Raw genomic sequence first — 16,041 nt, forward strand, 5'->3', positions numbered from 1 at the left:
ATGAAAGTCAGAGAAAGGAGATCAGAAGGAGGAAGGGGAGCTGGGGAGGGAGGGGGGACGGAGAAGCAGAGCCAGTGGAAGAGCAGGAGGAGGAGAGGGAGGACGGAGAAGCAGAGCCAATGGAAGAGCAGGAGGAGGAGAGGGAGGACGGAGAAGCAGAGCCAATGGAAGAGCAGGAGGAGGAGAGGGAGGACGGAGAAGCAGAGCCAGTGGAAGAGCAGGAGGAGGGAGGGGGGACGGAGAAGCAGAGCCAGTGGAAGTCAGATGCAATGGCTGCCATCAGGAAAGGAGAAGGACACACCACTAGGGACCTAGACTGACAAAGGAGAAGAGACACTGTGAACACCTCTATGAATATATATTTGATCATTTAGATAACTGAACAAATTAATTACAAAACACATTACCAAGAAGGCTCAAGAAGAAACAAAGTTTCAATTATTATCTACTGAATACAATTTTTCTTTCTTTCTTTCTTTCTTTCTTTCTTTCTTTCTTTCTTTCTTTCTTTCTTTCTTCTTTCTTGGTTTTTTTGAGACAGGATTTTTCTGTGCGGCCTGCCTGTCCTGAAATTCGATCTGAAGGCCAGGCTGGCCTTGAACTCAGAGACCTACCTACCTCTGCCTCCTGAGTGCTGGGATTAAAGGTGTGCACCACCACCACCTGCCTGGCTGCAAGGAAAATCTCACAGACTTAACACCTGTACACTGAAAACTAAAAACACTGCTGAAATACGTAATGACACAGAGACTGAGGCCATGTGATTCAATACTGTTAAGATGACAAATCTTTTCAGATTAATCTATAAATGCAACGAAATCCCAATAAAATTCTAGGATGAAAAAAAAACATTATTTAAACAAAACCTAACAAGCTATTCCTACAATTTATGTGGAAATATAAAGAACTAAGGATATACATAAAAAAAAGAGGAAAAGAAGGGAAGAGGGAGGATAATCATGGAGTTCACACTAGGTAGCCGTAATTATCAACAGACTGGGAGGAAGGACAGACAGAGCAAGGAACACAACCCAGAACAGACCTCTACAAGAATATTCGATTAACTCCCAACAGCTACCAGGGAATGTCAGTGGGAGAGTTCAACAATGCTGCCGAGTTCTGTGTGGAAAACAGATCAGTCTCACCCTTTACCTGAACCTGCATGCAATGATCAACCTGCGACAGACTGGACCCACGCACAAGGAAGTCCTCAAAGGAAGCAGAGCTCGGACTTATCTCACCGGGAGTCGGTGACTTCTTAGAACCAAGGGAAAATTTAGCAAACTGACCCTTATCGAATGTAAAACATCTGCTCCTTAGAAAAGCAACACAAAAATGATAAGACAGTGGGCCGTGTGGGTACATGCCCGTGGGACTTGGAAAGAAAGCAGAGACTCGAGTGATTGCCATAGGTCTGAAACAGGCCTAGTCTACAGCGAGTTTCAGACCAGCCAGGGATGCATGGCAAGATCCTGTCTCAAAAACCAACCAAACAAAACACATCAAACAGAAACAGCACGTGAAAGCTGGGGTACCATGGTTGACAAGAGCATCTATCTGCAAAACAAGTTAGCTGACAAACAGCCATGCTGGTTAGGCAAATGCAAGGAGCTCACCACCTTCAATCCAATAAAAATGGACAGAGGATGTGTCCTTCAACAAACCCACAGGGACACATGCCAACCAACACCCCAATGGCACACAACAGCACCGGAATGCAGAGATGCAGACTCAAGCCACAGTGCCACATCCCCAGCAGAGGTGGCAAAATTCAGTCACAAACGCTGGTGAGGATGAGGAACAGGCACACCACTCACCTACATGCTGGTCAGAAAGAAATGTGCAAACACTGACAGCTGCTCATGAAACTCATGATGAACAGCAATTCACACTGAAAAACTTGCCCAAGAGCAAAACGTATTTCCACACAAGACTTGCACATAAATTCTCATTGCAGTTTTACTCATAAGAAATCCCCAACAGGCGGGCGGTGGTGGCACACACCTTTAATCCCAGCACTCAGAAGGGAGGCAGAGGCGGGCGGCTTTCTGTGAGTTTGAGGCCAGCCTGGTCTACAGAGTAAGTTCCAGGATAGGCTCCAAAAGCTACACAGAAAAACTCTGTCTTGAAAAAGAAAAACAAAAAATAAAATAAAATAAAATAAAATAAAATAAAATAAAATAAAATAAAATAAAATAAAGAAAGAAAGAAAGAAAGAAAGAAAGAAAGAAAGAAAGAAAGAAAAGAAAAGAAAAGAAATCCCAAACTGAGGCCAGCATGACGGCTTAGTGGGACGGCCTGCCAAGCCTGGCATGGTAGAAGAGAAGTCACACCCACAAGCTGTCTTTCACATCTACATGCACCCCTCCCCTACACACACATAATAAATAAAACTGTACTAAAAAAATTTTAAACTCCACAACTATGTAAATGGTGGAATGCTACCTAGAGATTAAAAAGGAACCTACTTATTCACTCCATGTCAATTAAATCCCCTAGCCAACATGTTGAGAGAAAAAGCCTGACAGAGAAGTATTTAAAGGACTGACAACCTACAGATAACATCAACATTCCCTGACACCCTATAGTTCAAGCTTTGATAGGATAGCAAGTGATCACATCACAGATTTGGACAGGCAGTAAAATGGAGGCAGAAGTGCTAACAGCACTCCACTGTATCCCCACCTAGTCATCTACACGGTCATTTCACATATCTACTGAAACACTTGATGCCATTAATCATCCCACCGATGGACCACAGTCCTGAACTGATGCCCATCTGCTCCACCCAGCAGTCCTGGTACTGTGACTCTGGGACTGGCCTCCGGTAGCCTGGGCAACCTCAGGACAGGCTCTTCCCTGCCTGGAGCTTTCAGCTCATCATCAGCTCAGGTCTTCGCTCAAATGCCATCCTCACAGAAGACCTGAATTAAGCTGAAATTGTTCCTAGTCTTCAGGTTCCTCCTCCCCTTCCCCAGCCAGCCAGGCTGAGCATTCCTGATCCGAAACCCGCTGTCTAAACTCTACTCTTCAATGCTTTGAAGACTGGCAAGAAGCCTCAGAGGAAAATTCAACACCTGGCATGATAGTTAAAATGCAGATGCACTAAAAATAACACAAAAGTATTTTCAGAGTCTGCATATAAGGCGTATATGTAACATAAAGTTCATGTCTAGACTGGGCTCCTTTCCCTAAGATACTCAGCATATGTATGCAAATATTCTAAAGTCAAAAAAAAAAAAACCTGGAATTTTTTTTTTTTTTTTTTTTTTTTTTTTTTTTTTTTTTTTTTTTTTTTTTTTTTGGTTTTTCGAGACAGAGCTTCTCTGTGTAGCTTTGGCGCCTTTCCTGGAACTCACTCTGTAGCCCAGGCTGGCCTTGAACTCACAGAGATTCGCCTGGCTCTGCCACCCGAGTGCTGGGATTAAAGGCGTTCGCCTCTACCACCCGGTGAAAAGCTGGAATCTTAAACAGCTCTGGTCCTAAGGGCTGTGGGAGAGAGAAACTCAACCCTTACATACTTTACTTATATGGTTAGTGACCACCTCCCCTACAGACAGCATCAGCTAGGTTATTCACCGCTAAGGCTTCTGGGCTCACAGGTGCCTGGCCCAGAGCACTGTCCGGAAAAGCAGTTGTTAGTTTACTTGGAAGCCACTTCTCAGGCAAGGACCCAACCTATTTCCTCCTTGCCCCCAGTGCCTAATGAATGGATGGTGAATCTTTGTTAATAAGCGAACGAATTAAAATACAGGCACGGAACTCACCTGCAGCTGCTGCTGTAAGTGGGTGATTTCAGCAATTCTCAACTCTCTAGACTTGTTTGTGCTCTCAATTTCCTGCCTCTGGGTCGTCAGCCGACATCGGATATCTTGAAGCTTTCCTTCCAACTGATGCTTTTTGTCATTCTTCAATAAAGGAAAGACAGCAGGGTGAATGTGGTGTCTAAGGTCTCTGTGCAGGCCCGAGGAAGGAGAGCCGCACTCACCAGTGCCTCCAATTCAAACTCCAGAGTCTTCCTCCGGGCCTTCAGGACCACAATGCCCTCCTGCTCTTTGTTCCTCTGATTCAGGAGTTCCTGTCTCCGGTTCCGCTCCCATTCTAGTTGCCGCTGGCGTTCAAGTTCCCGTTTTGCAGCCTGTGGTTATAGATCGCTTATTAATTTCCGAATTCTAACACTATGCGATGTTTCTTAACAAACATGTCTAGTGAGCCCCTCCTCCTAATGGTGAAGCGCCATATACTGTCAGCTCACGTACAATGGGCTCTGACTATGCAGGTATAGGACACAGATGAGGACAGGGCCGTTCCGCTGGAGCCCCTGTCCTTCTTGCCTCCCAGGAAGCAAGATGGACTCGGTAAATGTGTCGTCTTTGTTTACAGACTCAAGGAGGAAGGGAAGTTTTCTTATCTAGCAAAATCAAACTAAAATCCTCAATGGCAAGAACAAATAAACTTGATTTTAGCCTGTTGAAAGAGAAGTTACTTCATATAAGTTGAGTGTTTCTTATCCAGAGGACGACAGGGACTAGAAATGTTCCTGATTCCTGAGGTGTCTGCATGGGCTTAACTGGTTAACTGCCCCTAATGTGAAAATCCCAAATCTAACTTTTTGAGTGGACTTTTGGATTTAGAAGCATTTCAGATTAGATTTTCACATCAGGGGCACTGTAAACATATCTCAAGTTTTAAAAGCCCATGACTCCCACCTTCCTAAGCACTATTTCCATTTTAACCATAAAAACTGTAGTTTCAACATGCCAACCTCTACACTGACTGCTAGGCAGTGTGACGGCCTCTCATTTGGCAAACCCTGGGGACACACAGAGCCTAGGGTCATTCTCTAGCTCCAGGGACTAGGGATGTCAACATCTGCTCAGCACTGCTGTGCTCGGTCCCCAGCCCCAAATAAACACAAAACCCTGTTAGTATCTGTATAGACTTGCTTGAACACAAAGCTACTAATGACTACATACTTTTCCTAAAGCAATAACTAGAAGATGAAACTAAAACATTTTTAAATAAGAAAAAAAAAAACTTGTCTTTACATTTTCTTCACATGGGAGAAGAGGAGCATTGCTTCTGTAGCAATATACTCAAACAAGGACAGACAGGGAGTCGATTCCCCTTCAGGGTCTAGCACCAAATTCACCACTTCTATAGAAATGGCAAATAGATACGGTACATAAGTTAGCAATTCCCAGGCACTGGGAGAAGACTAGATGGGGAACAGCTGCTCAGTGGGTCATGGAATGTTCTGGAAAAGACGGTAGTGATCACTGAGCAACTCTAGACACGCTAAGCCTCACAAGGAAAAGAAGAGTGTGTCTGAACCGCGGCCCCCAGAGGCGGGGCGTTGAGGTGCGCACCTCCCTCCTCTCGATCTCCTTCCGCCTCTCTTCCTCTCTCTGCCGCTCCAGCTCCCGCTGCTTCTCCAGCTGCTTCTCCAGCTCCAGCTGCCTCTTGCGCTCCTGCTCCTGCCGCTCCCGCTCTTTCCTCTCCTGCTCGGCGCGCTCCAGCTGGGCCAAGCGCTCCTGCTCCTTGCGCTGCTGCTCCAGGAGGGCCTGCCTGCGCTTCTCCAGCTCCAGGTTGCCGCGCTCAAAATTCTCCCGCTTCTTATCTTCAAACGTTACTTGAAGACAAAGAAGACATCAACCATGGAAAAAATCGCCATTTTCAAAGAGTAACTAGGATGCATACTTGCAGTTCAAACCCAAACCCAGAACTGCCCAGGGCCTTAGGATACTCTAGACTGGGGGGAAAAAAGAAAAGAAAAGAAAGGAGAAGAGAAGGAGAAGGGGGGGAGGGGGGAGGGGAAGGGGGAGGGGGGAGGGGAAGGAGGAGGGGAAGAGGGAGGAGGAGGGGGGAGGAGGAGGGGGAGGAGGAGGAGGGGAGGAGGTGGGAGGAGGAGGATGATTCTGCCAATGTCCTTTCCTATTTTAGACTATGCACAAATGTTTACTGCCGACAGAAAGAGACAACCCCCAAAGTAAGAATTCTTGTATTTATTTGACGACACTGCGTTTCCACTGAATGTAATCAGTCCCTACACATGGAAAGATGATTCATTCCTAAGTCCCTCAACTCTGACTTATTCTGTGGAGATGTGTTTCCCACGACTCTTCTCCATCTTGGCCAACCCCAGGTAGGCTTGAGCACGCACACACAAACTCTCCACTTTCTTCAGTCTCCGGGTGCTGCTTCAGCGGGTCATTTCTATGGGTGCCTTAAATCTTATAGAAATCAGGTGTGGAGACACGTACCTGTAATCCCAGCTCTCACGGGACTCAGGCAGAAGACTGCTGTGAAATCCAGGCCAGCTTGGGCCACATACAAAGACTCTTATGTCTCAGAAAACAAGCCCCCACCACAAAACTAATATAGTATTCCTGAGAGTATAATCACAGAAATATTTAAATTTTTCACTGTACTTAACATACAGTCTAGCTCATAGATCATTTATAGTAAGTATTTTATCACTAAACATAATTGAAAAGCAATTTAATCAGCTAGAAGAGTGAGTGCCTCAGACAATTAACTGGGGAGCACTAAAAATGCACCGTGACACCAACAGAGTAGTTAAGACAGAGAGACTTATTAATAATTTCAACTGCATCTTAGCATCATTATCATCTTATTAATAATTCAGAGCCATCTCATTTCAGACTAACTTAATAGCATAATAGATTTGCCATTGAAAATGAGGGTTATTTATAATCAGTTCACATTAAAACTAAAATACGTGCATTCTGTTTACAAGTCCCCAGTTTTCCCGGACAAGCAAAATAAAATATCAATAGGAGACTCAAGTTTCTACTGTGGCATTGTTGATAGCAAGAAACCACCTTAACGCCAAAGGTGCTCTGTATTCCACAGGTGACATTTATAGAAGTTTTTCTTTCTTTCTTTCTTTCTTTCTTTCTTTCTTTCTTTCTTTCTTTCTTTCTTTCTTTCTTTCTTTTTTTTTTCCAGACAGGGTTTCTCTGTGTAGCCCTAGCTGTGTCCTAGAACTCTCTCCATAGACCAGGCTGGCCTCGAACTCACAGAGATCCGCCTGCCTCTGCCTCCGAAGTGCTGGGATTAAAGGTGTGCACCACCACTGCCTGGCTATTTTTATAGAAATTTTGTTTCACAGCAGGCATTCAGCTTTCAATTAAGACAGTGGGATAAAGGTGCACTAGCAGAGTTCATAACATTCTCATTTCTCAGTGATTCCAAGGTGTCTCCTCCTGCCTACATGTGGCTGAAGAAATGGCGGCATTCTGCCTTCCATCAGCTAGTCAGCTGTGGGCCGCTCACCGGGTAGCTTCTTCTCTAACTGCTGCTCATCCTCTGATGCCGGCTCCTCGGGCAGCCTCTGATCCACTGACGAAGAGCTTATGACGGACATCCCACTGCCGGAGCGAACCCTTCTGCGAAAGAAAGGAAGGAATGACTAGAGCTCATCGTGCAGCAGGTTTTAGTGAGAGTGAGAAAGAGCACAGATTTGCTTTTCTCTACTTGGAAAGTTTTTTAGATGGGCATTTGAACGTCATCAGACTCCGAGTGCCAAGCTTGCTCAAAACGCTTCTGCTAGAGATCAGCTCGGTGGTGGCACACGCTTGCATGCATTCGGTCCCCAGCACTCTCCAAACCATCACGGTCCCCAAAACCAATAAAATATCTAGAACTGCCACACGGTAGAACCACCCCTGAGGGCTGAATCTGTAACCACCCAAGTTTGGTGGCTATCACCATCACCCTTGGAAATCATTCTCAGCTTCCCCAAGGAAGGCAACGGCAAAGCTAACTGGGACCAACACGTTTCCCTTTAGAAACTCTATTTGAGCACCCCTAAACACAAATCACATTTATGATTCTGAAAACAAATCGACTTGCTGCAAGTCACAGGGAAATGTAATGGAACCCAGCTACTATCACAAAAGCTACTACTCGGAAAGATCAAGGACTTTTCCAAAGGTCAAGCCATGGCTTAAGAAGTCTTGGTGATATTTTAGCTTCTGTATATAATATCAGCCGATTTCTACAATGATTTCCTTGTACACTATGTATGCTTCCAAGAACTCATAACAGTGTATACTTTATCTGAAATACCTATCGAGCATCTAAGGCCTAACAATCTCCTGAATTAAGGTACATTAAGCTCAGACCCTCCTTTCTTATACAGCCTTAGTGGTATTTACACTAACATTATAGACTCCTAACATTTCCCTAACCACCTCTAAGAATGTAGTTTGAGCACATAAATTCCCTTTTCCTGATATATTAACCAATTTTAGCTCTTAGTTAACCTCCTCCCTTACCACTCCCCTTTTGGGTTGTAAAAGAAAGCCTAACGGTCACTGCCTGAGGAAAACTCTTGTCTGCTTTTATGACCCTGTAAGAATTCAAGCCTGGTGACCTTGCTTTAGCCAGAGTACTGCTATTGCATGGGTATATGACTGTAAACCTCAGAGACTGAGGGAGGATTTGAGGATTCTGACTGGAGAACTAGAAGAATGAGATGGAAGATGAGGAAGAGCCAGATGGGGGAGAACAAGATGAGAAAGACCAAGATGGGGCAGAACTAAGATGAGAGAATTAAGGTAGAACTTAGAGGGGACAGCAGATAAATGTAGAGAGAAATCAGGCAAGAAAGGAGCTAGGCATGAGAGCAGAACTGTATCTGTGTAGATAGGATTTTAACCCAGAGGAATAAAGTAGACGGACAAAAGAGCTCGGTGTACTTAGATTCTTTTCCTGAAAATAATTCTTACCATTTGTAGCTTTTCTTCTAGGCCTCTGGGAAGAAGATTATTAAGACTGGCCCATAATAATATTCGAGATCGACTCATTATAAGTGTCACATTAAACCCTCAACCTTTGTCTTTTAAAACAATCTCTCATCTGGATGTGGTGAGGCACAACTTTACTCCCAACACATGGATGGCAGAGGCAGATTCTCTAAGAGTTCAAGGCCAGCCTGGTCTACAGAGAGAGTTCTAGGATAGCCAAGGCAATAGAGTGAGATCCTATCTCAAAAAACAAATCTCTGACCCTTTTCATGCTTCCTTTTGAACACCATCTTCGAATGTTTGGTTTCCCTCACACAGGTCCCTGAAGCTGAGGGGTTGCTGCCTGACACCTGTACAGTTCCCTCTGCCACTCCCAGAACCACACAGAAGCAGATGGTGATGACTCTTCGCTCTTCATTTCAGAGAGACTGTGCCCAACTCTCTTCTGAGGACTCCGAATATAAACACAGATCTTATTTGTCTTTTATTCAGTAAACAGGACATTCTGGGATGATGTGTTCACACACTACTGGTGCAGGAGGATGACAGTCCCAGCGGGCTTCTCCTGACTAGATCTCTCGTTCTGGGATGGTGTGTTCATACACTATGGCTGCTTCTCTTGACATTTCTAGTCTTGACGTCTGAGTTTGTTTCAGGCCAGGATAATCTTTAAAATTTATCTTCCTGATTATAATTTTTACATGCCAACATTTTTGTTACCTCTTGAATGTGCGTGATTCATAGGTGTGATCTCTGATTTCCTACATGCCTTCTCATTCTGGTTCTCTTTCACTGTGAGAGTACAATTCTGATGAGCTTTGGTAATAGATGGGCACAAAAACGAACAACCTTGGTCTTTTACTTGATGCTTTTACTACATGGAATATATAAGTGCTCAGGAGAACAAAATGGGACCAGCCTTAAAACACTGAGCTAAGCTAAAGTCTCTTCTTTCATGGATAGTTCATCTTCATGCCAAGAAAGGAAACAGCCGAGTTTGGGATCCAGGCAAATTCTCTCAAGAATCAAATGTAACTTACCTAAAGGAAGGAGGAATGTACTCTGGAGGCAGGACAGGTGGCAGTGGCTGGCCAGACATGGCAACATCAATTAGGTGCATAGCCAGGATGAATTCTTCTGCTGTGAGTTTTCCATCTTGATCAATGTCAGAAAGATTCCTAATTCAACAAAAAATTCATGCAATCCAGTTCACGAAAATGCATGCTTCTTACTATTCACCAGTGATTTGCAAATTCTATTTCCTTACTCTGATCCTAAGCCAACAGAATCTTTCTGTGTGCCAGCTTGTAGAACAAGTACTATTTCAGACTACTGGAAGGACAAAAAATAATCCATACAGTTGGAATTGTCTTTAGCATTCCACAAATGCTAATTATGATTATAACGATCCTCTTCAATTCTTGCAAGCCATTGAAAATATATTATACTCAAGTTCTTGTAATGTGAAAATACTATGTACTAGACAAAGGACTGATAAAGGGTAACACAGCAAATTATTTCATGGTCTGTAAGACACACAAGCCCTGTTACACCAGATTTTACTCTTGATGAGAACCCATAGACAGTATATAAATGAATGGGCATGCCTACATTTACAATAAAGCCGCCTACAAAAATGGGTGCAGGTCATGTTCCACCCACTGGCCATTCATTCTCTCATCTATGGATTGATGTTTGTAGCCTCCAGCCCCCCGCTAGAGTTGGGGGCATCTCTCTCTCCTCATTGTAGCAATCCAATCACCATCAGGCTTATGATGAACTCATCCAAGTAGCTAATTACAGTAAACAGCTGATTGTTCTAGACTACCAATGGACATGTGAGAGCACACATGTATTCTCAAGAGGGTCAACAGCACAAACGCCACGTCAGGAGTCTGCCTTTGCTGATGACAACCAATCAAAAACTGTCTTCCTCTTTCTGCAATGTCTTCAGAGGTCACATGCTTCCTGGCTACTATCACTAAGGTGTGATTTCTATGAGCTAACAGTGGCCGTCTGCAGAGGGCAGTTATGTATGTCTCTGACAAAACGGTCAAGTTACAGAGCGACCACTGCGATGTAAGGCAAGGAGCACCCGAGAGCCCACATTTCCTGCTGCTCACCTCTTCTCCCTGCCTGGCCCCATGGCTCTTCTCTGCCTTACTTCTCTCCTCCTTAGATGTATACATCCTTTCAACGGAACACACAGCCGCAAACCCACCCGTCACCTCCATATGCTGTGTACTCTCAGCTATTCCAATGTAAAGGAAACTGAAAGGGAGGTAAAACTCGTGTTCCCTCATCAACTGGCTAAAAAAGGGCCACAAAAATTAAAGCATCTTTTTAGTGTGAAGAAGGAAAATATAACATTCCAACAGAGATACCTCAAATGTCTTAGGAAGTCATCAATGAAAAGCATCAGGGGTATGAGAGCGACCTAACACATGCCAATCAAACTCCACAAATGTTATGTCTTAGATCTGTTTCAGAGTTGGTGCACTCTAAGTAAAAAGCAGACTCTAGAGCAGAAGGGAAGAGGGGGGGGGGCTGTAGTGCACCAGAGCTGGTCCCTTGTCGAGCAGCCGTTGCCATTCCTGCCAAGACGTGGGACGCGATAAGTGGACACCAGGTCTATTTTCCAGGGAGCTATCAACACACAACTAAGAGAGGCAAGCTTGTTTCTAAAAACGGAAGGAAGGAAGGAAGGGAGGGAGGGAGGGAGGGAGGGAGGGAAGGAAGGAAGGAAGGAAGGAAGGGAAGGGAAGGAGGGAGGGAGGGAGGGAAGGAGGGAAGGCGGGAAGGAAGGAAGGAAGGGGAAGGGGAAGGGAAGAAAGAAAGAAAGAAAGAAAGAAAGAAAGAAAGAAAGAAAGAAAGAAAGAAAGAAAGAAAGAAAGAAAAAAGAAAAAAAGAACAGCTGGAGTAACACTCATCAAGAGCTATTAAAAGTCATTATGCACTAACAGGGACATTTTGTGCTTCTCAAAGAAAGAACACAGTAATAGCTCTAATGTAGTCTCACCCCAAAGAGCAAAAATCAAAGTAGAACCAGAGAAGTGGTTTATGCCCAGGGGTGATGTGGTCCCTCAAGACACATGCTAACATCTGGAGACATCTAGGCTGTCAGAACTGAGGCTGGAGGTCATGGCTACCAGCACCAATTATCTGAAGATAGAGGAGAGAGATGTTACCATGCACAGGGCAGCCCCCCAAAAGAACTGCTACCCCCCAATGCCACAGTGCTAAAACTGAAAAGCCTCATTCTAGATCTAATTATCATCTCACAGGAAAGACAGAAACAAATTAAGCACCACCAGAGGAATACAGCAAAGTCAAGCCATTAGGAAACTACTCAATAAACTACCTCATTTTGTTTTGGGAAGGCTTGGGGAGCAAATAGAGAACAAGAAAGGGTAATGTAGAGAATAAAGGGGATTTTTTAAAATACATCAATTAATGAGCTGGAGAGATGGCTCAGTGGTTCAGAGAACTTGCTGCTCTCTCAGAAGACCCAGGTTCGGTTCCCAGCACCACAGAGTGGGGCTCCCAACCATCTCTAACTCTGCCCTCTTCTGACCTCCAAGGGTACCAGGCATGCACATGGTAGAGACATGTGTAGGCAAAACACATACACATAAAATAAAATAATATTTAAAAGAAATTTAGATTGATCAATGAAATATTATATAGGTTTGTTTCACTCCCTTGAACAAATAAAACTATACAAACAATTAGCTGATGTAAGACATTCGATGATTAGCTCATTAATTTGATAGGAATGACTACTTAGTTAGGTGGACTACTGGCATTATGGATAAAGTTAATGAAATATATTTAAATATTTATAGGTAAAACAATAAGAGACTTGGCTTGAAGTCATGGGGGAAAAGGAACCTGGCCTTGGGTTAGGAGTTGTTAGTCTGTCTTGAGTTCTTGGGGCTCACTGTGCTAACATCCCTGTCCTTGTAGCAAGAGCATTGATTATCACAACTTACTCAAAACTACACATATTCCTTCTTCTCTAAATAAGGATGTGAATCTAAAATCCCGAGGAAAAACCACTCTAAGTTTCTACTTTATACAAACCGAGGAACTTGTACTTCCTTACCATATTGAAGCCAGTTGAGCCTGGGGTAAACTTGATTGCATAAGAATAGTTCTTGCTTGGGGACCTAACCAGAAATCAGAGAAAAGATATAATGATGAATCAAAAATCCCTTGCACATAGAGTCTAGATGCTGCACACAGGATGTGCAATCTCGTGCAATCACAACACTGCACTCAGTATGTGCTATTATCCAGAGCTCTGTGAAAGGAACGAAGTTCAACAAGAGGGAAGAAACAGGAAACCCACGATGACCAGTAAGGAGTGAGAACAGAAAGACCAGGGCTTCAAACACAGCCTGCCCTCTCGGCCAGATTATCCCTCTTTTTGTACTGGGGTTTTACTTACAAATGGAGACAGAATAGCTACAAATTAAACATCTTCTGCCACAGCTACCACCCGCTGATTTCACCACGATCATCATCACACAACTTAAGGGAAGAGTCAGCGACTCTGGAGGAAGAGGAGGCCCTAACAGAGCCCTTCTAATGCCATCACTACATATACCTACTACATATATGTTAAGGATGTGAGTGACTAAAGATTGCACAACAGTTACTAGAGTTTCAACTTTTCTTTCAAAATCAGTTTTCTGTTGTTAAGATAATGATAAATATCTTCATTTCTGGCACAAAAAACTTTAGCTATGAGATTAAAAACTGTAAGTGCAGATTCTGAGCAGTGTCAGGGGGAGGCAAATACGTCATAGTTCCAGCAATGTCTCAAAGGTGTAGTCCCAGGAATACACATGGACCAAGAAATGGGAAGCCATAGCAGTGACACTAGGAAGACTCCTTACCCATGTGGACACTTCAGATCTCCATTATTTAGTTTCCAAATGTCTCCTTATTGTGAAACACAGAAACAGATGTGTTCTTGCACAGCCAAGAGCAGAGACCATGAGTTCCAGCACCATGAATTCCCAAAAGGAAGGGAGAAGTACCAACAGGCAAGAGGCTGCAGGCTGCTGGCTAGGTATATCTTCTGCTGAGCGGAGGCAGCTCCTCACTCAGGGGCTTGCTCATTTCCAGGGGCCCGTGAGCACATCCATGACCCACTGGAAGGACCCTGCGAGCTGCTCCCTATTGGTGAAATTTTGGGAAAGTGTGGTGTGTAGAGAATTGACAGGCACTGACTTTTGGCCCCATGGATGAATGTGTTTATCCGAGGTGACTATGGAGATCTATTAGCAGACAGGGTTCAAGAGCAGAACAGACCTAAGGCTTCCTCCAGTCATTTTTTTTAAACAAAGACTAATTTCTCATCTGGAAGTAAAGGTATAATCACAAGCAACAGTAAAACAACATGTGAAGAACCAGAACTTTCAAATGCTGTTACAGATCAAACTAAGAACTGGCACAGTCTAGGCAAGCAGTCTGTCAATGAGCTGCACCCTTCACTACTGCTCTGCCACTGTGTGAAGCTTAGCTGTGTATGGTAAGGATTGCAATTTCCCACTCATACCAAAAGCTAAACAACATCTTCCTGACTGCCCTCATGCGAAAGCCTACCATGGTCCTGTCTTAATAAAATGCCAGAGGTATAGATATCACTCAAATGCTTGCAAGTTGTTTGAGTTCTGTGTGTAATGATTTGCCCAGTCAAATCATGCTCCTTCCCTTTCCCACTTGTTGGAGGACTTACCAGTTCACAAGAGGTCTCTATATGCCTTCTAAAGACTGTGCTTTCTTTATAACATTCCAATGGGTAGTTGTAATAAAGCCTCACAATAAAGGCTTGGGATGGTATCTGAAATGCTTCTCTATCTATACTTCTGACCTGGATAACAGAATCAATACACTTTAGAAAACCCACTGAGATCCTATAAATTAATTCTGAACTTTTCACACATGAAGAAATGAGATCCAAAAGGGATGAGCACCAGCCAATCATGACAGAGCAGAGTCCCTTCATCCCACACCTTTGCCCTGCATCCGGCCTCAGCCTGACCCAGGAAACAGGCAACGTTAACTACAAAGGCGCTCTTCAGAAGCCCAGGATGCTCTGCTCACAGCACTTTTTTCTTCACTCATGTCCCACTTATCTAATGAGTGGCTTTCAACGTGCAAGCGGGTTCCTGGTCTATGGTCCACTTTACCAACAGGCGAGAGAGGGGGAAGACAAGAGGCGGAGGAGAACAGGGTAAGCATGGATGGAGTTACCAGTAGTTGAGAACACAAGGTAACACAGATAATGAAATAGGAAAGAGAGGAGACATTTGGAAAGCACTTTTGACTCAGTATCTAGAAACAATCCGTAGTTACAGCAATGACTGTAGTTCACTAAATTTTTGTTTGTAAATACCTGTTAGGTGTCCACTCATAGTTTTGTCATGGCTGTTGAACAACTGCCTGTATTTCAGTCTTGATGACTGAGGCACAGCCCATTCTGCTGCTGGAGGGGCACTGTGGGGAAAGAGGAGGGAGAGGGGACACAGGGTGAGAAATGGCTGGCTGAGGCTCGAGAACTTGTCTAACACCTCAGGTTGGCAGCGTTTCCTTTTTCCTCCTGGGGGCACTGGTGTCAATCCCAGGACCCCTGCAGCAGGCCAAGGTCCCACTCAGCCACACCCGCAGTGCTTCTACGTTCCTTAAGTTACAAACATCCTCCAAAAGAGGTGAATTAGGGGCTGGAGAGCCGACTCAGCAGTTGAGAGTGCGTGCTTCCGGAGGACCCGGGTTTAGTTCCCAGCACCCATGTCACGCAGCTCACACTGCCTGAGACCCAACTCAGGGCTCCAACACCCCCTTCTGGCTTCTGCAGGCATCTGCACACATACGGCATACAAACACACACACACACACAGAGAAATCCTTAAAGAACTAACAAAACCAATTTCTACATATAATTTAACAATCTAAATGTTCCAGTAATATGAAAAAAATACCAGGAACCGAGGCATTATATACTGCCCAGGTTTTCCTAAGGATACAGGAATTTCCCCTTTAGTTAAAAAGCCATGCTGGCAACTGCCTTTTAAAAAGTACCCTTCAAAATACTTACCTTTCTACAACAAAATATGGACACATTTCTTTTTTGATTTTATATTTCTTTACCTATTTGAGGTGTATATACCTGTGTGTGTGTGTGTGTGTGTGTGTGTGTGTGTGTGTGTGTGAAAGAGAGAGAGAGAGTGTGTGCATATGCCATGGCACGTGTGTAGAG

General features: G+C 44.1%; 1 protein-coding gene across 4 annotated transcripts in view; it reads right to left on the minus strand.

Annotated features, from left to right (window-relative positions):
- Positions 1–16,041, minus strand: part of Itsn1 (intersectin 1) — a 189,273-nt gene that overhangs the window by 92,812 nt on the left and 80,420 nt on the right. For all 4 annotated transcript variants that reach the window (XM_059276967.1, XM_059276968.1, XM_059276969.1 and 1 more), the window contains exons 8-14: positions 15,181–15,281; positions 12,880–12,943; positions 9,815–9,952; positions 7,300–7,412; positions 5,370–5,632; positions 3,989–4,138; positions 3,768–3,908 (exon numbers count right to left, since the gene is read on the minus strand). In XM_059276967.1, the coding sequence (XP_059132950.1) occupies positions 3,768–3,908; positions 3,989–4,138; positions 5,370–5,632; positions 7,300–7,412; positions 9,815–9,952; positions 12,880–12,943; positions 15,181–15,281 (970 nt within the window). The remainder of the gene's footprint in view (positions 1–3,767; positions 3,909–3,988; positions 4,139–5,369; positions 5,633–7,299; positions 7,413–9,814; positions 9,953–12,879; positions 12,944–15,180; positions 15,282–16,041) is intronic.

Source organism: Peromyscus eremicus, chromosome 12 (genome assembly GCF_949786415.1).
Source record: "Peromyscus eremicus chromosome 12, PerEre_H2_v1, whole genome shotgun sequence".
NCBI lineage: Eukaryota > Metazoa > Chordata > Mammalia > Rodentia > Cricetidae > Peromyscus > Peromyscus eremicus.